This window comes from Staurois parvus, unplaced genomic scaffold, assembly GCF_062004578.1.
Source record: "Staurois parvus isolate SC_StPar_1 unplaced genomic scaffold, SC_StPar_1.0 ptg000608l, whole genome shotgun sequence".
In the NCBI taxonomy this organism is placed as follows: domain Eukaryota; kingdom Metazoa; phylum Chordata; class Amphibia; order Anura; family Ranidae; genus Staurois; species Staurois parvus.
In genome coordinates this window covers 1,236,138-1,263,194 of record NW_028318404.1, presented here as the reverse complement: position 1 = coordinate 1,263,194, position 27,057 = coordinate 1,236,138, and the positions used below count along the sequence as shown (strand labels likewise).

The following is a 27,057-nucleotide window of genomic DNA, read 5'->3' as shown; positions in this document are numbered from 1 at the left end:
GTGCTATACCAGGCCCGTGGATCATCCACTAGTGGAACTCTCAGGAATTATCCCCACCAGGGGGGAATAGATCTGGATGGGGCTTGGTTCTCCAATATTGCCTACCTGGGAGAAACCGCAGACAATGGTGGTATGCAGGGTTGTTTCCTGTTTGGAACCCAGTGTGTTGTCATTCCAGTCATAGAAGGGTTAACGTGGAGCACTTGCTGCGACACATTAGGTCACATCCAGCAGTGGAAACAGTTTGGTCACATCACTATTTAAATTTGGCACATTTTTTCCATAACCCACTGGGGCTCTGGTCAGGAGAACTACCGTACCTGCACAGTCCCTTTCCCAGTGCACAGGCCAGGTCATCTGCTCCATGCCTCTACCTACATACTATACAGCGATCCTCTCTAATGTGCCTGTGTATCCAGCTCCTACTGCAACTAATCACAGAAGGCTTAACCAATTCTGCTCTGCAGCAATAATTGTAAGCACCCCTGCTATAGTTGGAATATCCCTGCTTCTGCAAGTCACATTTTGCTCTGACTGCCATGCACATCCCAGGTGCAGAAAAACTGACAGACAGTCTTCCTTAGTCATCAATATCTGGACTTCAGGGAATGGTTCAACCTTCTGTCACAGATGAGAAATGACGGATCTGGACCTCCTGGCTTCCAGAAGGTGCTAGCTTCCTGGCGGTCCTAATTGTGTTGAACTGGTCTGTTAGGATGTGGTCCTCAGACATAGGTTTTCGCAGACTCTTCATGGGCCCATTCAGCTTGTCCAGATCTTCTGTCCGAAGGACATATATACCATCTTGCTTCTCAGTTGCTGACTTTACCAGCTTGACAGTTGAAGCCAAGGCCTTGAGGAATAGAAGCTTACTGGCACTGGTCATCCCTACACTCTTAAAGACTAAGAAATGGACTTATCAAAGTCTGCCATTACACTTGGAAAGCTTACTTCTCCTCATGGAAAGCAAGCAATTTCCATTCTAGGAAGTACTTCTCTCATTGATTATTTCTGTTTTATCCAGTCTAGTCAAAATCATTATATGGCCTTGAGTAATCTCAAAGGTTGGGTTTTGGTCTTAGCCATTTTCTTCCAAAAGCCTATTGCCCCTCATTTTTTATTTAAAGCATTCCTATGGAATGTTGCTTAGTGACACTGTGGGATCTCAGTCTTGTTTTGTCAACATTGCAAAGACCACCCTCTGAACCTATCAGGGATTTGTCTACCCTTACACATATAATTTTTCTCATTGCTACATCTGTGGGATCTCAAACTGGTTCTTTTGGCTTTGCTAATACCAACCTTTCAACCTACCAGTAGTACCCCCTTATCCCCTTATCTCCTTGCTCATAAAGTTGCCTTTCTTGTTGCAACCACTTTGAGGTCAGTGTCTGAGTTATGAGCCTTATCCTGTAAAGAGTCCTTCCTAGTGTTAAATAGGGATAAGGTTGTATTTGTGGACTAAGGTCTCTTTTCTTCCTAAGTTGATTGCTTTCCTCCACCTAACTAAGAAATTGTGCTTCCCTCTCTATATCCTACTTACAAACATCCTGGGAAAATTCTCTCCACTTGATGTGCTACGTGCTGTTTAGGTCTGTCTTTCTGCTGCAGCTTCTTTTAGGCAGTCAGCTTCACTCTTTGTCATTCCTAAAGGTTCCAAGCAGGGGACACCTTACCGCTCCATTATTTCCAGGTGACTTCACATTGTTTGAGCCTACAGTTTATAGAATAAGATTCCATCCTTACCTCTCATGGGCTTTTCAGTATCAGGCATCTGTTTTTCAGTTTAGCAAGGTGGCCACCTGGTCTTCTGTTCACATGGTTAAGGTTGCAAGGTACTTCAAAGTGGTCTCTAAGTTCCTTTATGCCATTCCTTTACCCATATGATATGTGGGCCTGTTGATGTTAGTTTTCTGTGTTGCTCACCCCTCAGTTGGACTACTTTTGGATGTCCCAATGGTCTTAAGACTTGAAGAGCCTGTAATGTACAGTTGAAAAAATTTCTTGGACTACATTGCAGAACATGGGCCCCCACCCATCTATTTTTTATGGTCCACTCCTCTTTTGCATACAGGAAGTTGGAAGTGTTATATAGGGCTTTCCTTCCAATATTTGCCCTGGTGTCCAATCACCTGAAATCAGCTGCATAACACAAAGATCTAAGACATATGAGAGCCTGTAATGTACTCCAAGAAAAAAATTTTCTGGGTGAGGCAAAAATCATATTTCCTAATGTTCTCTTACAAAGGCTGTAAGTACAATAAAATAACTGTTGATCTTCCAGAAGCCCAGTGTGGTCCTAACTTCCTGTTTGATCTGCAGAAGAGAATGGGGCAGAGCTGCCAACATTGCTTGGGATATCATCGCAGCAGTGTTAGAGTGCTCGGCTCAAACAGAAATCACTATTTTTCTGGCAGATCAACAGGTATGTTTCTGTGCTTGGCTTGAACTGTGTTTTATGCCCAGATATTTACGTTACTATTTATATATCAGATAATGTAACAAACATGCTCTGATTGATTGGAAAGATCTGAGGTGCTTGTAAAGGCTTACATGAGGAACAGAGTAGAGGTACCTGGTGGGCTTACATGTGGAAAGAACAGATGTACCTGGGGGGCTTAAAGAAGGAAAATAATTCAAGGTGGACATCACCAGTGGGAGGCAAGGCAGTGGCACTTGGTTTTGAAAAGTTATTAGAGTTCAATAGCATTTATTGGAATTAGGACAATGTACACCTGGTATTTCTGTAAGATGCACATTGGAGCAATTCTATTGAAGGTCCACAGTTTATGACAAGGTCTAAGCCCTGGTTCACAATGGTGCAACTGATCATGCGATTTGACAGTTCCAAAGCGCATGACAAGTCGCACCCTATTTGTGCTTATGGAACTGTTTAAATATGTGCAACTCCAACTGTGTGGATGTAGCGCGATTTCAAAGTTGCATTCAGTGTGAACCAGGGCTGAACACCCAGTGGACACTTTTTTTTGCAGAGTATTCTAATTTCAGCTTATTTTTTGTGTTACTCATTGAGATTTAAACCTTCAGATTTTTATGCATGAAGAGAACTGAAAAAAATAGGTGCTGTGGGAATTGCTCTCAGACAAGCACCTTAATGAAGGTGCATCTTTATTGGGTGAGACATTATTTATTGGTAACCCTACACATGCTCCCAGCTGAAGCCAATGCCGGACACTGCCTTTGCTTGCCATGGTGACACCACCCGGGACGCCGGTACGGTGACACCACGTGATTTGAAGTCGACAGGAGCGTTCTCCAATCTCAGCTCCCTTCAGAGCGGACGCGCCGTCCGTTGGAGTCACACTGTCCACTTCAGGCTGGTAAAATTTTATTATATTTGCTACTTTATCTCACCCAATAAAGATGCACCTTCATTAAGGTGCTTGTCTGAGAGCATTTCCCACAGCGCCTATTTTTTTCAGTTCTCTTCATGCAATTGATTAACAAGGCAGCAGTGGTGAGCTCATGATTAACTGTTCACATGTTTCCACCTGGAGTGGCCTCTCTGCGCTCATTTGTAAGATTTTTATGCATGCGTCCAGCAAAATCTTACTCCCGTATATTTGGAATTTGGAGGAGGATGGCTATTACAGAGTTAAGCGGCTGTCTGGATTGTCTGCAACAGAGCCAGCTGGCATTGAGTCCTAAGCTCAGATCCAGCAGCTCTACAGAGTAAATTTTTGGTCTCACGACAAGCCAGAGATTGGGTATCCGCTCCAGGAAAGTCATCCTAGAGTGTGTGAGAAACTCGAGCCTGCATTATGGAATCCCTCTCTTTACAAGCAGACCGTGGCCAACATCTCATATTGGAGGTGCCTAGAGGAGCAAGGCTCGCACACACCTTGTGCTTTGTGCCTGCTACTCATATCGTACAGTATTTCCTTTTCCATTGAAGGTCCACATGCTTGCTGCCTGAAAACATCAATTCATTGGCACAACCATAGTGATTATTCTAGCTTTCTAAGAAATAATTGTTTACTCCAGATGACTTTCAGTCTTCAAATAGTGCGTAGAGAAAACAAACAATGTTACAGGCAGGACTGATGAGCTTAGGCCATTATTGGATTTTAGAAACATTACTGATTATACTGTATGCAGTGTGGCTTTTTAGTGACAGTAGACTGATATTATATAAAGCAATAAAAAAGCTGTTGTCTATAGCAGACTGTTTATTTTTAACTGTCACTTTTTTAGAGTAGGTTATAGAAAAATGAGAGAGGCTGGCTGTAGCATGTAGATGCTTGTACTTAAAGGGTATGTCCAGGTATTACCCAAATTTACTTCCAGACCCCCTCTCTCCCTCTAGAAAACATTAGCCCAAAGAGAAAATTGATAGCTCACTGGATTTCTGTCAAGACAACTAGGTCAAGTATGTTTGTGTGCTTAATGCCTTTTTAAAGGGATAAAACGGGGAACTATGCATGTATTGCAGAGCTGTACTGAGTATATATTTTTTGTTATTTTGCCCAGACATACACTTTGATAAACATTCTTGTTTTATGGGTAGCACAAAATGGTTAGCAATCTTGTCTTTTGGGACCAATTCCCAACAAAGATGCTGCCTTCATGTGGTTTTTGCGTTATTGTCACATAGAATGTTGCATGTTTGGGTTTTCAACCACATGCCATTATTTTACTTGGTTGCTACCCAAGGTGATTCTGTCAGTTTATGGCTGTGTTAAGGATATTAAATTATGTATGTATTGAGAGAAATATAGGAACTGTCATTGCCGACCTCCTTCTAAAAATTCTAGTAGTTTCTGGTCACGGTGATCCTCTGGATTTAACATTATGTACTTCAAAAGTTCTGTTTTAAATATATGCATGTTTGTTCCAGGCCAGTGTCTCATAGTAGTAAAGTCAGAGACCAAAAGCCAGCTGGTATTTTCACATGGTGGTCAGCTTTTTCTCTTATTACAGGGCTCCTTTAAAGATCAGGCTTGCCAAATAATGGGAAACCTGTGATTTTTTTTATTTTTTGCCAGCTTTGGCTAGGTAGCTGAATTAGTTGCACAACATTGGATTCTGTGTTGTAAGGAAATGACCACAGCTACAATTTTATATTTTTTTTAGAAGAAAAGTCTGCTAAGACTATAAAGGACATAAAAATGTCGGCATTAAGGTCTGTGAGCAGAAGGATGAGGCTACATTTACTCCAGATGTGCATGTCTTAGACATGTTTTATACACATTGTAAAGGGCTCCTTTCTGCTGAATTTAGTAGGAAAAAAACATATTGATAAAGATATATTTGTGTACTTGTATAAGAGCAATGTGTACACAAATTTTTGACAAGCTTCAAGTAGACTTGTTGAATTAAATTGAAGAACCATATAGTTTGGTGAGGTTAAGCACAGATCTTTAAGGTACTGCTGACTACACTTTAAAGCTAAACTTCAGCTTTGGCAAGAAGAACACAGGCCCCAGCATCTTTTTAAAAAATGTAAACATCATCAGCTCTGGCAGCCTTACTACCCTGATCTCCAATAGTGTTCAGCACAGACTTACCAATCCAGAAATCCAACCTTGCTGCTTTTCCGGGTTGAATGAGACCCAGCATCACTCAGCTTATATACTGGAGCCCAGGGTGCTAATGGCCCACCTTCTGCCATTGAGTCACAGAAAAGTGCTACAAAATCAGGAGCCTTGTAATTACATGGCGCAAAGCATCAGTGCAAGAAATGTCCAATGTGTATACCTATTGATGGGGGATGCCTATTTTGCAAATCTCTGGAGAACTTTATCAAGGAAGTCACCAGGGGTAAGAGTACCTTTTTGCCCTAGAAGATAAGTCAAAATCTTCATCTGAGAAACCCTCTTCTCCTGGGGCTAGGAAAAGTTCCTTTGATTTCACCTTGTACTCCAAGGCAAAGCCTAGAAGTCTGTTCCATCTAGTCCCCAAATCCTCAAAATCCACACGCATGTCTTCCTCACAACGAGGGGGTGCCCTCACTTTTCAGAATGGGAGGACATCTATTGGCCTTTGAGGCTGTCTGGTCCCAGGATCTATGCCTTTCCTTCTCTGAAACTGCTTCCTCGCCTACTCCCCAGGATCAAGTTAAAATGGCATTTAGGTGATTCTCATCTCAGCAAACTGGCCCATGGGAACATGGTACTCAGACCTTGTCAGGCTACTGGCAGAATCTCTGTGGGCTCTCCCAGATTGTCCAGATTTTCTGTTCTAAGGACCAGTTTACTACTTCACTTCTCTGTCACTGGGATTAACCATCTGGCTTTTGAAGTCCAATTCCTGAGGAGCAAGGGCCTGTAAGATTTGCTTATCCCCCTGTGCTCTTGAAAGCTAGAGAATGGAATTTTTGTCTACCATTGCACCTGGAAAGCATATTTTTCTTGGTACAAGGCAAGTAAATTCCATCCTAAAAAGTGCTGTATTTGTGGAATCGTGACTTTTCTCACTACTGGAGTGGATTAATATTTTGGCCTTGAGTACCATCAAGGGTCAATGTCAACCTTAGCAGTTCTTTTTCAGAGACTGCTTGGCTGTCACTCATTGGTGAAGGCCTTCGTACACTGTCACACACCTTTTTCCTTCTGTACATTCCCCATAATTATCTGGGATCTCAAGCTAGTTCTGACAGTTTTTCAGAAACTGCCCCTTTGTACATATTGGACGTTTCTCTGCCTACCCTTATTCATAAGGTTTCCTTTCTTTTCACCATCACTTCTGCAAGAGGAGTCTCTGTGTTGGCAGCTTTAAATACAAACCTTTCTTTTTCTATACAAAGATAAGGTTTTTAAAAGTCCAAGGCCTCTTTTCTTCCCAGTGTGATTTCTTTCTCTTACCTTAACTAGGACATTGTTCTTCCATCTCGTTGCAAACTTCAAAGCATCCAGGAGATTTCTGGATGTAGTACATGCTGTTCGAGTCTGTCTCTCAACTAAAGCTCCCTTTCAGCAGTCTGATTCTTTGTCATTCCTGAAGGTCCCCATAGGGTTCAACCTGCTTCACTTTCCATTATTGCCAAGTGATTTTGAACTTCTCATTTGAAGACTATAATCTCAAGAACAAGGTTCCACCTTTCCCTGTCAAAGTGCATTCCACCAGATCATTTAGTGCTTCTTTGTCATTTCAACTTCAGGCATTTCTTTTTCAGATTTGCAAGGCTGCCACCTGGTCTTCTGTTCACCCCAGGTGGATGTTCAGGTCTCAGCTGATTCACACTTTGGTCGTAAGGATCTGTATGCCTCTTAGCCTTTCCTTTACTTTGATGGTCATCCCTCAGTTGGACTGCTTTTCGGCATCCCAGTGTACCTGAATGCTTCAACATATGTCCCATAATGTATGCTTAAAAAAAAAGGATTTTTGCCTTGCCATAAAATCCTTTTTTTGCAGTACATTAAAGGACAAAGACTCTTTCCCCAGCCCTTTTTCCTTTGATCTACTCCTACTAGTACTTGCTACAACACTGTAGAAGGCTGGGAATGGGAGGGATTATACTGGGCTGTCCTTTGTCTTTTTTTCACTTAACCAGCGGGTTAAATGAAAAAAAAACGACCCATTCTTCCCCGTTAAGCCGTTGTATTCTGACAGCAGGGAGACTTCCCCCCCTCCAGAATACACTGTTCAGCGCTACTGGCTATAGCTGATCGAGCAAGGAAAATCCGACAGGCTGGTTGTACAGACATTGATTGGTAGCAAGGGATGACCCATCCCAACAGAAAATTCAGTTGAATTAATTTTTTTTTATTTGTATCAAAATTATTTTCAATCAAAACAATCTTGAAAGATTTGAAACAATCAAATATTTGATCTTTAATTAATTTAACACAATAAAATTTATTGTGGATCACAGGAGTGCAGTTCGTTCTGCACTCCTGTGACACATTTTCAGCTGACAGCGGGTTAAAGTCCACTGTCAACTGATGTCACTAAGTCAGGAACTGCCCAGATCCCTGAACCAGCAGCTGGCTCACCCTCTTGTGAGTCAGTCTTTGTTAATCCAAATCTTCTCTATTTGAAAAAGGACATATTCCAAAAGACTTTCTTGAGACTTGAATCCTTGTCCAAAGAATTTTTTCTTTGACTAAAGTCAGTTTACTTTACAGTCTGGATCTGCCCAGATGCCTGAACCAGCAGCTGGCTCAACCTGTCAGCAAGCTGCTGAGAGCTTGAGCCAGCCGCTTCCGCCTTGTTCGCAGCAGTGACAGACAGTCACAGGCTCTCATCTCACTGAAGGCTGAGAACTGAGCAATCAGTGGTCTTTGATTGGTCAGTTCTCAGTCTTAGAAGAGGTGGGAGACATCCACCTAGGTGAGTATAATTTTTTTTTGTTAATCCTAAATTGCTCTTCAAAGTAAAAAACATAGTCTAAAAGATTATCATGAGACTGAGATCCTTATCCAAGGACTTCTCTCTTTCACTAAATTTGTATCTCCATCAAGGAGTTACCACCACTTATTTCTCCTTTTAAGTGATCCCATTTGCTATTTAGTGACCCTGGGAAATGCTTACAATTTCTGTAAATTATTATTCTGTGCTCCCGGAGCAACATCATCAAACAGCTAATACAGAATGTCTAGAAAAACCACATTGCTTGCTAGATATACCACATCACATGACGTTATATTTGCATTGGAGAGAATGATTCAACATAGTTCCATGGTAGAGTCATTTGGCTGGGAGCGCAGACAAGTAAATTGCATCTATTTGCAGTTTTATGCTATTGGTAGCTGAGGATTCTGCTGTGTCACACTGCATGTCAATTCATCTTGCGCCACTCCACTGTTACTAACAACCTCCCTGTACAGCCACAGACAACAGTGTTCACTTTTCCCATGTCTGAGCACTGGGCACACCAATGAATATGGATTGTATCATTTTTATGAGCTTGGAGCTCAAGAGCAGCCATGGTAATCCTTCAAATTTCCTGCAGCCCTGCCTCCTGCCTGATGCATGTTGGACTGCAGAACAAGTTGATGTTTAATACATAGAGGTACTTCTGTGCCTGCGGGAAAAAATGTTCTGTGGTTTCATCAGTATGCTTGTCTTATTCCAGGGATTCTGGTCCTAATTAGACTCCAGCTAAAGTCAAATCACAGTATAAGATATTTGCTTTCTATAGAATTGCTAGCAATACCTACATACATGTGTGCAAATGATTCCTGGAAACTATCAAGGTTGTTAATACTAACAAGCATGCTTTACTGCATATATGGACTGATTGTGGGTTTAGTAACACTTTAAATCATTTTCTGTGTTCCTGCGTAAGTTGGTGCCATGACCACTGCTCAAAGTTTTCTGTTTCAGTGTGGCTCCTTTCTCTTGCAGCATCCTATGGAGCTACCCATGTATGCAGGTACAAAAACAAATTTCCTTGATGAATATATAATTCTATAAAAAAGCTATTCAAATTCAGAATGCAGCTAGATACAGTTAAAGTACGTTTATGGTTGAAGTTGTATGAACTCTGAGTTTTTTAACTGAACATATTGAGCACAATAAAATAAACCTTCCGCTTTAAACTGTTTGTTAAAGTTCTTACTCCAGTACTTAAAGTTTTGAACTTTCAGTGCTACTGGCTTCTCTCTGTGCTTCCTCCCCAAACTTCTGGTCTTCACTGGAAAGAGTTAAAGTTATTCTAAAGGCTGGATATTTTTTAATCATAATGCGTTCCTTGCATTAAGGTAAAGAATGTCCCTGCATTGTTATCATCCCCTCAACCCCCTGTATTCTTACCTGAGCCTGATCTTGATCCAGCACTGTGCCTGTGTGCAGCAGCTCTTCCCTCTCCCGCTGCTTACAGAGGCAGCAGAGGGAGCCATTAGTACCTGCATACATGGGTAGCTCCATAGGATGCTGCAAGAGAAAGGAGCCACACTGAAACAGAAAACTTTGAGCAGTGGTGATGGCACCAACGTACGCAGGAACATAGAAAATGATTTAAAGTGTTACTAAACCCACAACAGTAAAATCAGTCCGTATATGCAGTAAAGCATGCTTGTTATACTCACTGTGGAACCTAAGGGGTTAATCCTCTGCAAGTATTGACAACCTTGATGGTTTCCAGGAATCATTTGCATACACGTATGTAAGTATTGCTAGCAATTCTATAGAAGGCAAATATCTTATACTGTGATTTGACTTCAGCTGGAGTCTAATTAGGACCAGAATCCCTGGAATAAGATAAGAAATATCGTCTGGAGACACTCTGCAGATGCTCAGTTTAGTGTGTTTTGCTAGAGTTTTTTTTTCCTTGGGAGAGTGCATGTGATCAGCAAAGAGCCAATTAGCACTCTCCAGACAGAGGTCAGGGGTTCTGCTTCCTCCTAGAGCAGAAAGAAAACTCCTCCTACAAGCTTTAACCAGTGCTGTGCTGAACACTGATAGAAGTCACTAGACTGCTCAGACTGCTGATGAGAAAAGGTATTTAGCAGTTTATATTTACTAAAATAATTGCATTTCCATGTAGTGTGTACTGTGGGGGACTAGATATAGGGTTTAGTAACACTTTAAAGATAAAGAAGCTGCATACTCAGTAAGTGACTAATTCATCTGCAGAAATACTTCAAAACTGAGGGTTTAATATTACTTTAGCCTACTGATATGACTTTTTCAGCTGTTTTCAGCTTTTAAAAGAGTGGGTAAAGCATTTCTACTATTGCCTTTATTTAAAGAAAAAAAACACTCCTGTGAGCATCCCTCTGAAACCGGTTTCACTTTGTGCTTGACTTCAGGGTTAAGTCCTGCCCACTCACCGCCTCCCTGTCCATTGAGAGCACCTTTATTGGTCAGTGAGAAACTCATATTGGGATGTGGGAGTTTTCAGGTGTGCAGAGCTTAGTGCCGAAATAAGTACCTATTTACAAACTGAAACCTATTTCAAAGGGGTGCATAGAGGGAGATTTTCTGGATAATAAATGTAATAAACGGTACCTTGTGGTGTCTGTCTGAGACTGGATGCTTCTGTCTTTCTCAACCTTTTCAGTACAGAGGAACCCTTGAAATAACTTTCTGGTCTCAGGGAACCCCTGCTATATCTACAACTCATGATACAGTGTGATGGGCAATGGGAAGCTTGCTCCTTACATTTATGGTCATTGGGAAGAATTGCTCCCCTACAGATAGCCAGCAGTCTGTGTACTGGAGGTCCCTCCCCGTCCCTTTTTTTTTTTTTCTCTTGGTATCAGGAAAACTTGTCAGAAGTGATTCATGCTGATAGCAAAGGAACAAAGCAAAAGACAGAAATTACACTTAGTGCTCTTAATTGAGACACGTACACACTATAGAGGCATATGCTTTGTTCAGATTTCATGTCTGAAGTTTACAACCACCTTAAGCCCTGCTTGTCCAGATTCAATGCTAGTGTCCTTCAACTTTAAAATGGTTAAACCCCTGTGGTTAGGAGAGGCTTCAGCATTGATATCGGTGATATCATTCATACCCAATGAGTGGTGATCTGATGACCGGTGGGGCAATGATTAAGAAGCAGCAGGAGAGGTGGAGGAAGCACAGAGCCACATAATGAATTAGCAGAAGCAGGCAGATACTTGCACTACAGGTCCTTAGATATAGCTTTATCTCCAGTAAGGAGAACGGTGGGTAGCACAGTTGTGACATCACTAAATCTTACCACAAATCTCCAAAGACTAGCAGTCAGAGGTAACATGCTTTATATGATCTCACATTGCAGATATACAGCTATAAGGCTACAGCATACCTAGGCATGGTCACATGTTAGAAACTGCATTACTGTTTTTCAAGAGGAATTTAAAGCAGAACTAAACCCTTCTATTGTTTTAAGCCAATGAAACTACCATCTTCGCCTCTATTTGATCTTCAACTTCCATGATGCTACACATGTGATCAGTTATGATTCTAGCCATTTGATGGCTTGACAGTTTGGTTGAGAGCACAAGCAAATGTTACAGGTAAATTTCCAGCACATGTCAGGAATGTAACTGTTTTTTTGAAGCCGCTAAATTGATGGGTTTTGTTCCAGTTTCATTCAAAAAGTAGATTTTTTTTCAGGGTACTGTTTAACTACAAATTATATTTCTAGATGTTCCCTATATTGTAGCAAACTTTAACATTTTAATATAGGTTCACTTTAATGAAACAAGGCACATTGCCTTTCCTTCATAGCTTCCTTCTGTGCATTTTGGACATTAATTCATATGTATAAGCAGATGTGTTTCTGTTGCTTGAAATAAAGCCTTAGGCTAGTCTGTGGACAGCAGTGCGAGACTCCATCACATTCCTATTCAACATGAAAGGTACAGATTGAAGCTCTAAAAAAATGAGATACAATAAAATTTTAGAAACACAGGTGCAGGTCAACCTGAAAAAGTAATCTGCAGGTGGAAATGCATTTATACCTGGATAACATGTACTGTGAAAGGCTCAATATTTGTATTAATTTGGAGGAATAATAGGTAATCACATGCAGAAGAGTCATGTTACTCAGGCTTCGAAGATTATTCGCTTCAAAGTTCATCTCTTGCCAACATCAACAGGCCAACAATTTTTTTGTTGTTTTATACAAAGTAGGAAATAAGAGCCCCTGTCAGTTTTTTTTTTTTTTTTTGCTTGTTGTGTGTCCCATTGGCGATATTTCCCCTCACTACCTCTCCTAAAATGCATCAGTACAGTATAAGAAATGTGTCTTTTTTTTAGATAGCTGTCCTCAAGATAGATATCTCCATTGGAGGTCACCGGTAAAATTTTGGATTTGCCATCAATTTAGTCCAGTGCTCACCGGGCAAAATAAAGGGAGTGAATATTACCAGAAGAAACACAGCAAAAAAAAATATTATTCAAAATATATTATGTTCCTTTCTGAAAGTACTGAAAGCTGAACAGCCTTTAAAAATAACTTTTGGGGGTCCCACCTTTCCTCTTTATAGCAAGGATCTACTGCAATGAGCTAAACAAGCATTTAACCCTTACTATACGGAAAGGGGGCATCCAAAAGTTATTTTGAAGGCTGACTGTTCAGCTTTAAATAAATACGATCTCCAAAGATAACCCTTTCATTTTAAAAGCATATCACCTTTACGTTTGATTCATAGGGCACGGAAGGAAAACCAGGAAAACAGGGAGAGAAGGGCAAGCCAGGACGTAAGGTAAGGTCAGGCATCTGAGGTTCATCATGTCTTGTTCCTAAATTACATGTTAGCTTTTCTTGATCCATTATTCTGTTGACTGTTTAATAGGGAAACAAGGGCTTTCAAGGACATCTTGGGGAGACGGGATCTCCAGGCCAAACAGGACCCACAGGAAATCAAGGACCAAAGGGAAGCAGGGGCACTCTTGGACCAGTGGTAGGTACACAGTTGCCACACATACGCTCCCAAATTGAGTATTCTAAACCCAGTTTATTGTTGAAAGTCCAAATGTTGTCAACACTTTTATTTAATATAGAGAAGGGGAGCGCTAAATCCAATGTTTAGTTTTTATTGCTCTCTGTGTCCTCTGTAAGGTGATCTGCCTCAATTCTTAGTGACCACATAGGAAATGAGAAGTATTTCCTCAGTGGAGACTTTGCCTATATGCTAAACAAAAGTGCTGTTATTATCTGCGTCCCTATTAGGTAGATTCTGCTCACTTCCTTTTCTAGTGACACAGAGAACACTAAATAAATATATAAATGATTTAACGGATGCATAATGATATTGTGTAATTTTTTAAAAGAGCCAGCCACAACAGGGCATTATTATTATTGTACAAGATTTATATAGTGCCAACAGTTTGTGCAGTGCTTTACAATATACAGTGTGTACAATTATTAGGCAAGTTGTATTTTTGAGGATTAATTTCATTATTGAACAACTTCAGTGCTCTCAGTCAATCCAAAATGTTTATAAACCTCAAACCTGAAGATTTAAGAAAGTAAAAGTGAGGTTTTGTCTTTCTTAGGAGAATATCTGTGTGCACAATTATTCAACTAAATGAAAAATGGATATTTTCCCATCTCACTTGTTTATTTTGTTTAAGTAAAAATAATAAACAACTTAAAATTTACAAATAAACATTTCTGACATTTCAAACCAAAAAAATATCAGTGACCAATATAGCCACCCATCTTTTCAATAACAGTCATAAACCTTTCATTCATGAAGATTGTCAGTTTCTTGATCTGTTGACTATCAACTTTTTGTGCAGCAGCAACCACACAGCCTCCCAGACACTGTTCATAGAGGTGTACTGTTTTCCTTCACTATAAATCTCTCATTTAAGAAGGGCCTACAAGTTCTCAGTAGGGTTTAGGTCAGGTGAGGAAGGGGGCCATATCATTATTGTTTCTTCTTTAAGGCCTTTACTGGCTAGCCACGCAGTGGAGTACATTGATGCATGCAATGGAGCATTGTCCTGCATAAATGTCATGGATTTCTTGAAAGATGCAGATTTTTTCCTATATCACTGCTTGAAAAAAGTGTCTTGCCACTGGCAGTAGGTTTGGGAGTTGATTTTAAGTCCATCTTCAACCCGAAAAGGTCTAATTAGGTCATCTTTAACCACTTGCCCTCCAGAGGATTTACCCCCCTCCCTGACAAGGCCATTTTTTGCGATACGGCGCTGCGTTACATTAACTGACAATTGCGACGCTGCACCCAAATTAAATTTCTGTCCTTTTTTCCCCACAAATAGAGCTTTCTTTTGGTAGTATTTGATCGCCTCTGCGGTATTTATTTTTTGTGCTGTATAAAAAAAAAGACCGTCAATTTTGTGAAAAAAAAAACAATATTTTTGACTTTTTGCTATTAAACATGTCCAGTAAAAAATTTAAAAAATCTAATTTTATCTAACTTTAGGCCATTTTTTAATACTAGTAAAGGCGGCGATCAGCGACTTATAGCGGAACTGTGGCGGGCATTCTGACACTGGGGAAGAACTGACTGACTGTCACTGACATCCCCAGTGACACCAATACAGTGATCAGTGCTAATAAAAAGCACTGACACTGTACTAATGACACTGAGCAGGGAGGGAGGGGTTAACGTCTGGGGTGATTAACTGTGTGCTGTTTCATTGTGTGCTTTACACTGTAAGCACACTGCTTTCTATGGCTCTGCTATGCAGAGCCATAGAAAGCAGTGTTGCAGGAGCTGACTGGGGAGAGATTTGTGGTGTTTACATACAGGTCTCTCCCTCATCGGTGATACATGGGGATCACGGGAACTCACCGGCCAGGATCAGGTGGTCGATAGGCGAGGACGCCAATGGTGGCGTGGGTAGGGCACGCGCATACCCTCTACCCGGAAATGCAAAATCACACACACACATATATGTATATGTATATGTATATATATATATATATATATATATATATATATATATATTTTCACACATGATTTTGTGCACCCCTGCCGCCCTGTAGCAGTATTTCTGCTATAGGGTGGCGGGAAAGTGGTTAATAATACCAGCCCATACCAGTGCCCCACCTCCAGCTTGCTGGCGTCTGAGTTGAGAAGTGGAGCTATGTGCCCGTTATTGATCCAGCCACGAGCCCATCCATCTGGTCCGTTAAGAGTCACTCTCATCTCATCAGTCCATAAAACCTTTAAAAAAATCTGTCTTCAGATATATCTTGGCCCAGTCTTGACATTTCAACTTGTGTCTTGTTCAGTGGTGGTCGGGTTTCAGCCTTCCTTACCTTGGCCATGTCTCTGAGCACTGAACACCTTGTACTTCTGGGCACTCCAGGTAGGTTTCAGTTCTAGAATATGACCGCACTGCAAGATAATGGGTTCTTGGTAGCTTCACGTTTGATTCTTCTCAAATCTTTGACAGTTAATATGCATCCTTTTTTCTCAACTCGTTTCTTGCGACCCTGTTGACTATTTGCAGAAAAAAGTTTGATGTTTTTGTGATCACGCAACAATATCTTAGCAGTTTCAAGAGTGCTGCATCCTTCTGAAAGACATTTTACAATTTGAGTTTTTCAAAGCCAGTTAAATCACTTTTTTAGCCCATTTTTGCTGAGGAACAGAAGCTGCGTAATAATTATGCACACCTTGATATAGGGTGTTGATCTCCTTAGGCCACACCCTCTGTCATTACACAAATACACATCACCTGATATGCTTAAATCCAATAAGCATTTATGTTTATACAGTTTGGAGTTGGACAATATGCATAAAAATGATGATTTGATCAAAATACTCACTTGCCTAATAATTGTGCACACAGTGTAAAGGGAGACAGTACAGCAACAATACAATTCAATATAAGAGGGTTAGTAGGGCCCTGCTCCTGGAAGCTTACAATCTAATAGAGAGGGGTTGGTGGAATGAAAGGTAATAACTGTGAGGGATGAGCTGATTGGAGAAATAAAAGATTAAGTTATTAACTGAAGGCAGTTTAGGTTTCCCTGAAGAGATGAGTTTTCAGGGATAGCCTAAAAGTGGACAGAGTAGGAGATAGCTGGACAGACTGAGGTAGAGAGTTCCAAAGAATGGGAGAGGCTCTGCAGAAGTCCTGGAGACGAGCATAGGAGACAAGGGAGCTAGAGAGAATGAGGTCTTGGGAGGAGCAGGGAGGACAGTTTGGGTGATATTTGGAGAAAAGATTAGTGGTGTAGCTTGAGGCAGAGTTGTAAATGGCTTTGTATGTTATTGTCAACGTTTTGAATTTTATTCATTGTACAAAGAGAAGCCAGTGGAGGGATTGGCAGAGAGGGGTAGTGGACACTGAATGGTTGGTAAGGTGGATGAGTCTGGCAGCAGGGTTCATGATAGACTGAAGAGGGGATAGCCTGCAAAGAGGTAGGCCTATGAGAAGGGAGTTATAATAGTCAAGGCGAGAGATAACAAGATAATTAATAAGTTGATTACCTGTCTTTAGATGTGATTAAATTTTCTTTTTTCAGCCTCTTTTCCTTATTTTCACCTGGCAATTCTTTGAATAACACATTTCTTGTCCAGGAATGGTTATGTTTACTCACTATGGAGTATTGTTACATAGTCAGGTTAAAAAAAGGCACAAATCTGTCTAGTTCGTTCAATGGAAAAAACAAACAGAAAATCCCCATATACACAATCCTATACTCACAGTTGATCCAGAAGGCAAAAAAAGTCAGTAAAACATGGTCCAAATTGCTCCCCCAGGAGGCAATCGGATATTCCCTGGATTTTCTACCCCTGGTGTTATGTTATCTGTTGCTTGTTATATGTTGCTTGTCAGAAAAATGAAAACTAATCAGCCAGCGCTAATAACTGATAAGCTGCAATATATAAAATTTTTGTTCTCAGGATTAGAAATCCTTTAAAGCAACCTTGTCCCTATTTCTGGTAGCCCATGTCTTAGCATTCTGATTTCCAAATGCTGCAATTTTACAACATTTTTGTATGTCAAATACCTGCTCTGCCTCTGTTCACTATGGTTTATCCTGCCAGCTACTACATAAATACAGGATGTAGGACTATAGCGAACCTACTTGCTTATATTGTCCTTCCTTATAGTAATCTACTGTTTCTCAAAAAAGGATTGTGAAGTTCTTACAGCGCATGAGGCCTCAAATCTAAACATACATGAATGCTTCTGTTATAGTTAAACCACAGGCTCAGTTTAGGAGTCACTTTGGAGACTTAAGAATTGATCAGTCATTCTTTGTTTTTGTAGGGATCTCCAGGCAGAATGGGGGCACAGGGAGAACCAGGAATACCCGGTTATCAGGTAATATGTTCTCTTTCATTCTATCACAAAGTGGCTATAATTGTGTTTTAAATTACCTGTGTAGACATCTGCTTTTGTGCCCTATGGCTTATCAGTGTAATATTTTACAGTCTTGCTCTTATTTCTACCATGTGTTATGTAGGAGACATATTTAAATTGTTCTTTATGAATATTGAAGTCTAAAGGATCATTCCACCCAAAGCTAATGTTTCACCCACTGAACCAGCTTTTTGTATCTCTCAGTAACTCCTGAGAGACTTTGTGTAGGTTTAGCTACTATTTGATAGAAAAAAAATTTTCTTATCAGAAATTTACAATTTTTGAAAGACAATTCAGTTCAGTCCACCTTTTCTAAGAAAAATATGAAAATTTTACATATGAAAATATTGCTTATCTTGCTGCTATGGTGACACGCAGTGTTAGGTTCATTATTTTAAATTACTGACCATGCGCAAGTATGCAGATAAAGAGGGCCAGGGAAAAGGAAAATTTCCTTTTCAGCACACTTACTGCATGGTAAGTCTCATATACACAGGCATACAATTATATGCATTTATAGGACATTTCTAAACACACATAAATGCATGTAATGATTTCAAATGGCACAGTTCCTTCTGTGGGGGAGATTTACTAAAACTTGAGCACTCAGGATCTGATGCAGCTGTGCATAATAGCCAACCAGCTTCTAACTTCAACTTGTTCAATTAAGTTTTGACCTTAAAACCTGGAAGCTGATTGGTTTCTATGCAGAGTTGCACCAGATTTTGCACTCTCCAGTTTTAGTATATAACCCCTATGTTTATTTGCGTTTACATGCATTCAGTTTAGCTGCATTTAGAAAAAATAGAACTATGTGCATCCATGGGTTGATTAAATACTCTAAACTTGTCTAAAGCATATGTAAATACAAATACATTTAAATGCAGGAGAAATTAGCCTGGGAAGTATACATTTTTTTATACTTAGAACAATTTCTCCTGAGTTTAAAGGCTAAGTCCACTTTTTGCAAAAAAATAAAAAAATTCACCCACGTTTGCAGAAAAGTGTATGTTTATTACTTTTTTGCAAATGACATGCAAAGCATTGCAATTGCAATCAATAGAACGCAGGTGCAATGAACAGACTGCTACAAACTCTTCCTCCAACTCCTTGTCTTTACTGAGGTATAGACTTTCAGTTAAAGAGCTGGATGAAGTATCAACATACTATGAGAGAAGTAATCGCTGCACTTGTGTTCCATTGATAACCACAGTAGCAGATGAAACTTATAGTTTATTCACTCACAATCCTCTATAAATGAATGATGCGCATGTGCTGAAAGAGCCAAAATTCAAATCTAACAGCTGCTGCCAGGGAGAAGAATCCCCACACGCTGTCTGATTTGGGGGAGGGAAAGACGACATCACACCTTACTATACCCTAAATATGGGTGTAAAATGCTGTAAAGATGGAGTTATCTTTTAAGTAGAACACAGGAGATCAGTGTGAATGAGGGCTTAGTGACCTTTTCATCACTCTCTAATGAACACTGACACTTGTACCAACTGGCTGTTATGGATTATTTTTTCAACAAATCTAATCACAGCTCTGTCTGCTCAAGAACAGATAAATAAAGAGGGATTTTTCTGCCCCCCAATATGCGTAGACTGTTTTTTGTTTTACTTCCACAGACTGATTTCATCACTAAAGAATAAGTTCACCTTTGGGAACATGCTACATGCTCCACCCATTTTTAGATAATTCATTCTCAGAATTCTGCGAATGGAAAATTACAAGTCTCAAGAGCCTTTTGCGGTTGTCAACTTGGTGCTGTTGAGCGGTGTGGTAGTTCATTGATTCTTCCTGTCAGTGTAAAACTGCCTGCCGTACAAGTTATGAGCTGGCAGATACACTGACAAGTCTGCAGGAGTCCTGCATGGCCCCTGTGTTCTGCTGATGATGGGTGCAGTGCTTTCTAGGCTCTTAGTGAAAAGAATAATAAATTCACATTTTTTTACCTTCAAAAAGATGTGTGTGTATTTATTTATTTTAGGTGAACCTTTCCTTTAAAAAACATTGGACTCTCTGACATTGTTTAGTGCTCTTATTGGCTTGACTACACTTGGATTCTCATTCCATATGACCTCCCTTTCTCTAAGGGACCCCTTGTTTTGTGGGAATCCCTGATTTTGAAGTAATTACTTCACACTTCTAATGAAACCTGTTAACAGCATCTTGTTTCCACTTTTTTTTCTGGTCTTTAACATTTGATCACTGTAAGGCCCACAGCCCTGCAAGCCGTAGGACAGAGAAAATTGCCATTTAATTCCTTTGCTGGTCGAATGCATGAGGCAATGCTTAGTCGCTGGCAAAAGTGCTGCAGAATCTCCTTGCCAGCAAAAAGCAATGTTTACCTTATCCAGCCAAAGAGGGAGCAAAGTGTGCTATGGCCATAAGTTAGGTTAGTTTGTAGTAGAATTTAGTGTCACAATGATGGTATGGACGGTGAAGGCCAGCTGACCTAGTTGCACCTAATTTTCATCATCTATCGTTGCTATGTTGCCAAGATAATAGGCACACAGAACTGGAACAGACCCTACATGTAGTACTTTCAAATATGCCAAAACTTTAACTGTTGCATGACTAGTCAAGTACAATTTCTACCTCTTCTACACTCATTCACTGTAATTGTTGACAACCTGTGTACAGATTGATGTTCTCCAAGGATCATTTTCCTGTCACAGGAGTCTTATGTAACTGGAGAAAAAAAAGTCAACCCTCTGCACACTGCTATACACCCTTACACATATCTAGCAAACATGAAAATGAGGGTTATCCAGTATGCTATATGTCCTCGTCCTTAAATTATGCATATACTAGTAAAAATGTTAGTAGCCAGAGACTTTTTAAGGAACATATAGATATAAAAGTGACTGCTCGCTGGATCTTTGGATGTGAAAGGAAGGATATCCTGGAAATGAGTCCCTACCTAATTGATCTGTGCTAATTTTTTGCTGTCCATCCCCCAGACTTTGAGAATGGTTGGATTATAGGATGTGGATAAGCCCCAAGCTCTCTTTGCTCTTCTTGAAACATGGATGATGATATGTTTTACTTTTCTTTTTATGTGTTCATCTAGTTGGATCATAGATTACCATTGAGGGCTTCCTGCACCTTTCATGTATAACCATTTTGTATGATAGCTTCTTAGCCCTTTCCTCCCCACACACGGGAAAGAGACACACATTTTTAGAACTGCAGTGAATATATGGTTTAATCATAATGAGACTTCTGGGTTTCATCTTGCTAATTGTTCACATGTACTCCTGAAGACGATCTATCAATCGAAACACAAGGAGTGTATTGGATCTAAGCAATAATTGCACCCTGTACTACTTTTTTTATGGAATGTTCTAATAAAATGTATGGCTTTTATATATGCACATTTCTAGCAAATGTTGCATAAAACAGCGATTTATGATTTACACACATTGCAATATGTGTTTAAGCTGCCCAAATGATTCAAAGTAATCCTTCTCTGGCCAGTCCCTACTTTACTCTTCAAAATACAATTTGTTTACTTCTAGCATACTTCAATGGATTTAATGCAATATGGGTTAAGTAAGTAATTTGCATTTTGCAGAGCAAAGTAGGGACTGGGCAGAAAGAGATTAATTGGACACAGTTGGTCAGCTTAAACATATATTGCAATATATGCAGCAATGTATGTTAATAAAAAACCCCTGTTTTGCAGCAAAATTTGCTAGAAACAGGGTCTATTGCAGAGGGTCATTTCAGAATGTTTAGTGTTAACATGTGGTCACACCCCTTTAGCACCTGTTGGGTTACATATGTAAGCTATTTGGATTTGAGCACAGGTACAGTGTTCAGCATAAATGAGACACCACAACAGATGTGTCAAAAATACTACAAAATACTGCCACAAATATGGGCCATTGATTGCAAACAATATTTGTTAATTTGCACATACAAAAAAGTATTTTTCCTAACAAACTCATTCTAGACCATGTTTCAAAAATGAATATACCCAAATGAAAGTCTTAGGAGCAAAGCTAAATTTTAGACAACAAAATCCTAATTAACAGGAATTCAACTACAGGTAAGTCTAATTATTCGTTAAACTGGTGTCCAGCAGACAGATGGTTATAAAAGGGCATTACTTAACAAAGAAAACCCCTTCCCATTTCATGCTGTCAGCAATGGAAGAGAAATGTAACAAGGCCTGAGAAAGAAAATAATTTCTGTACACAAGAAAGGTGAAGATCAGCAAAGCTTACTTTCAGTCTGTAGCAAAAGTGATACAAAAATGTAACAAAGATGGAACTGCAACCATCTCACAGACGTCCAGGCTGTCCATGAAAGTTAACACCTCGACGAAAGTGTCTTCTGATGGGAAGGATTGAAGAAAATCTCCATGTAACTTCACTGCAGTTAGCTGAATAAGTAGAAAGCCAAACTGGGTTGATTGTTTCCCGTGACACAGTATGGCATACACTGCAGAGGAATGCCATGCATGGGTGTTGTCCAGAAAGGAAGCCTCTGCTTAAGCCCATGCAAAAAAAAGCCCACCTAGAATTTGCCAGGGCTCATGCTGAAAAAAGAAGAAGACTACAGGGACTCTGTATTCTGGAGTGATGAGACCAAAATAAATGTTTTTGGAACTGATGGCTTCAAAATGGTATGGTATCGCAAAAATGAGGAGTACAAAGAATAATGCATGGTGCCTGCAGTGAAACATGATGATGGCAGTGTTCTTCTGTGGGGCTGCATGAGTGCTGCTGGTGTCGGGTAGCTGCATTTCATTGATGCTATCATGAATTTGCAGATGTACTGCTCTGTTTTGAAAGAGAAGATGCTACCATCACTCTGTGCCCTTTTTCGTCGTGCACTTTTCCAACATGACAATGATCCAAAACACACATCTAAGGCCACTGTTGCATTTCTGAAGAAGAACAAGGTGAAATTGATTCTGTGGCCAAGTATGTCTCCTGATCTGAACCCAATCGAAAACCTATGGGGAATTCTGAAGTGACAAGTTAAGCAACACTCTCAATCCAGACTCCAGGCTCTAAAATAGGTTGTTCTTTAAGAATGGAAAAAGATAGATGTTGCAGTATGTCTCCAACTTGTTCATTCCATGTCTAGAAGACTTGGTGCTGTCCTTACAAATCATGGAGGTCATACAAAATACTAGATGTAGTAATTTTTGTTGTGGGGTGTATTCATTTTTGAATCAACTAGTTTGAGTAAAATTGCAGATTTTGTAATCTAAGTTATATTATTAACCTTACTTTCATGTAATGAGCTAAACAAATGTTCTATAAAACTCCGTGTTGTCAAAATTTTGGAAATTGTTTTTGTGTTCATTGAGATATTGATTAAAATCTTACTTTTCAAAAGGGGTGTACACATTTATGTTGAGCACTGTATATCTTTTTTTCTATTGCAGTGCAGGTCAGTGACCAGACCTGAACCTGTAACTCTCCTACAACGTGTGTCTATTTGCCCCATATTGGCACTATATCCACTGGAAGACTTGCATTTTACAGAGCAGAGTTGGGACTGGCCAGACGGAGATTACTTTGATGCAGTTGGCCAGCATAAACATGTATTGCAATATGCGTGAACCAGAAATCCCTTTTTTTTATGCAAACTTTTCTAGAAGTGTGTACAGCTGTATAGCAGTGTGCAGAGCATTGATTTGATTTGATTTGGTATTTATGTGGTCACACCTCTTTAACACCTGATGAAAAAAGCTATATGACACAAATTATGGTTTATTGTTTATAAATGAAATGTAATATTTAATTCAGCCTGGTAAATGTAAATGGAGGAATAATGATTGTGAATGATCTAGTTGTCATGTAAATGAAAATATTTTTGGTCTCACAACAGGGACACGCAGGCCTCCCAGGACCAATTGGACCTCCCGGAGTAAAAGGCGAAAAGGTATGTCAGTAAACTCTGATTGCAGCATTATATCTATGGCCACATGGACCCTTCATATTTACATGTTTACTAACCTTTTAAAAGCATAATCACATCAAAAGTCCATAGATAATTCTGTGTCATGTACTTCCTGCTTCAGTGACAATCTTCCCTTCTGTGTGTGTTGTTGCAATGCAGTTTATAGCAATTTATTTATTTAGGTACTTATATAGCGCCGTCAATTTACGCAGCGCTTTACATACATATTGTACATTTACATCAGTCCCTAACCCTCAAAGGGCGCGCAATCTAAGGTATCCTGCTTATTGAGTCTTGAAAGTGTTTTTAAAAAACCTCATCAGATATCACTGGCTGTATGTATCATCAATCAGTTTTCTTGTTTATTGTCTTTTTTTCTTTTGTACTTGAGAGCAGTTGAAGTGCTTTTCTACACTATATGCAAATAAAAAGGCAAACTGCAGCCAAAACATTTTATTGTGTTTTAGATAGAGAAGGGTTAAAAGCTCTGTCTAACCTGGTATAGACAAATGGCAGCTGGAAAGTTATTAATCACTGTGTGCAACCCAGATACTTTCCCTTCCTGAGATCGTATACAGGAGGTTGAATATATCATAGAGGCCAGCAATCAGTTTGTCACACAGGCAGTAAGCAACGTCTGAAGCAATCTTAACAACAGCATATTTCACAGATAGGTTCCAGATCTTTCCACACAGCGTTGTAAATTGTAAACTTGTAACATCCATTGTGTTTCTGAGCTGTGTGTTACCTTAGGCGGACTCCATGTAATATGTCTTTATGGATGTACAGAAAAGTGCTTGTCAGCAGTCTTGTGGTAAACTCTCAGAGAATCAGTGACTCACCCCTCTAATTCATATAATGTGCTGATCTAATGATGTCAGGGATAGTAATGACTCCACTGGGTATAGCTGTCTCTTCCCATCACTGTATTCCAACCTATTTGTGGGTCTAGTCACCTGGGCATTGCCTAGTCTGGTAATAGTTAGATACACATTCTTCTAATAAGCTTCACAGTTAGCAGTCTGTCACGTGACCATGTATGGAGGAACATATTTGATTAATAGAAACTTAATCTTAAACTTAGAAGCATAGTAAGAGATGGAGTGACCCAGACAAATGCACTTCTCTAGCTCCTTCTCTAGCTTTCCTTAATAGAAACTTGTCAGATCTATACCTGAAGGTTGTCAGTTGCCCAAACCGTGCTGGTTCTCCATAGCAGGCTCAGGTAAGGCTTTACAGGTGTGCATTGTCCTGAAACTAGCACCACTTAGCATAATAAGAGTCAGAATTACCCAGACAAATGCAGTTCTATAGCTCAACTTAAAGGAAACTTGTCAGATCTATACCAACCCAGTCATGGCACCTATTTTGTGCTGTAGGTCGTCAATTGTCCCGTCATTGGAGCAGTACTAATTCCATGGCAGGCAAAGGTGAGGATATATAGATGTACATTGCCCTAAAACGAGCACCACTTCAGCATAATAAGAAATTAAGTGACCCAGACAAATGCACTTTTATAGTTCACCACGAAGGGTAAGTTCACCTTTCATAACATGCTTCACCCATATTCAGGGTGTAACATGTTATGAAAGCATCGGCCCCTGCTCCCTGCTGATCCCCCGCTTTGGCAGCTAGCGGGGAATGTTCTTTGCCTGGTTGCGTCACTCCTCTGTGAATGAGAAACTAGCAGTCCCAACAACCTTCGCAGCTGTCGGCTTGTAGTTCTCAATGAACTTCCACTGCATTGTGGAGCGCCGTGGCAATACATTGAAGCTTCCTGTCAGTATATCTGTTTGCTCGTACATCCTGTATGGGCAAGCAAATATACTGACAGATTTTCAGGAGACCTGCATGGCACCAGCGATCTGTTGATCACTGGTGCAATGCTTTACAGGCTCCTGCAGCAAAAAATAATAAATGCCCTTTTTTTCCCTGCATCTATTGAGCGCTGACAGTTGTCAATCATCAAATAATCAGAGCAGTATTAATTCCAAGGTGAGCACAGGTGAGGCTACACAGGTGAACTTTGCCTTTGAAGTAGCACCATTTCTAGGAGTTCACAATGGCATACTGGATAGGAACATTGGGTGTACCAAAGAGGTTTGAAGTCGAAAGTTTTCTTTTAAACAGAATTGTTACTACTTCACAAATACATTGTGAATTGGGTTACAAAGAAGATCAGAAGATTCAAAGGGATACATCTAGGAGACCTTGGGACTTAAATGTTCATTAACACCGAGGGGTAAAGGGAGAAAGACTATCATTCAAAGAGCTCACTGGCTCTGGTAAGGTGGCTCACGTGCAGTGAGGTCTACCCTCCAATTAGTGCCCAAGAGCGTCTCAGAGCTTAAACCAACAGAAGGAGTCACATTCATAAAGGTGTCCATATCAGCTTTAATGATTCACAAAACAGCCAAAATGTTTCAGCCCCTTCATCAGGGCTGCAAGATAAATATAAAAATTGTAAATGAAAAAACTATGGGACAAATATCCACCTATGCATAATAATGCCTAGAAACGGCTTAGTACAATCAAGATCAAAATATGTATTGCATATAAGTTCCATTTTATTGTTTAAGCAAAATAAACAATAATTCATGTTAATATAATAGTCTAGTAATATCATGTAAAAATAAACCAAAACATAATCAGTGGTATTTCAGTAAAAACAGAGCAACACTGATACAAAAACTGCTATAATCTACTTTGAATAAAATGGTCAATGGGGATATCAAACATAATTACTAGAAGAACTATCGCTGCTGGCATATAATATAAAAATTGATGTAAAAATCGTTTAAACAGAGAAGATTGGAGCTGACATTGCAGACCTGTAGCAACCTATTCTTGTTTGATAATCTCACAAAATGAAAACTCCCATATGTGTTTTGGTTGCTACTACTACTTAAGAGCTCCACCTTAGTCTGATTTTATTAAATCAACACTTTAGTGTCCCTGCAGCAGAATCCCCCTCTCGCTCTTTCATTCTCTCTGTCTTTCATTCTCTCTCATCATAAAAAAAAGTGACATTGGATGTTTTTGACCTTTGAAAATGTCTCTTTGTGAGCAATCACCAGTCTTTCCCTTTTCTGCATAAAAGGATGCTTAAGCTTGTGCACAGCATCAGTTTTTGTCAAGGTTATTACTAAGTAGGATTTAGTGAGGGTAGGTTGACCTAGGATTAAGTCTGACTGATGTCTCTCTAATGTTGAGTGTACATCTTACAGTCTGATATTACAATCTACTCAAAATCAGACAAATACTATGTAGTACAAAGGCTTTCCTGATTGTAAATTAAAAGATTGGAGTGTGTAGGTAGACTCTAAACTACATAGATTTTGATAGATCTAAAGGGGACTGCACAGAGACTGTTTAATCAGATTGTAATGCGTGTGGTCAGTTTTGGCCAGGAGATGGCAATTAAGTTGCCAATGG

The 27,057-nt window shown here is 39.8% G+C and overlaps 1 protein-coding gene across 2 annotated transcripts in view; it reads left to right on the top strand.

Annotated features, from left to right (window-relative positions):
• The window catches only part of COL27A1 (collagen type XXVII alpha 1 chain), a 592,361-nt gene that overhangs the window by 427,267 nt on the left and 138,037 nt on the right, over window positions 1–27,057 (top strand). For both annotated transcript variants that reach the window (XM_089692938.1, XM_089692937.1), the window contains exons 38-41: window positions 13,050–13,103; window positions 13,194–13,301; window positions 17,602–17,655; window positions 23,551–23,604. In XM_089692938.1, the coding sequence (XP_089549064.1) occupies window positions 13,050–13,103; window positions 13,194–13,301; window positions 17,602–17,655; window positions 23,551–23,604 (270 nt within the window). The remainder of the gene's footprint in view (window positions 1–13,049; window positions 13,104–13,193; window positions 13,302–17,601; window positions 17,656–23,550; window positions 23,605–27,057) is intronic.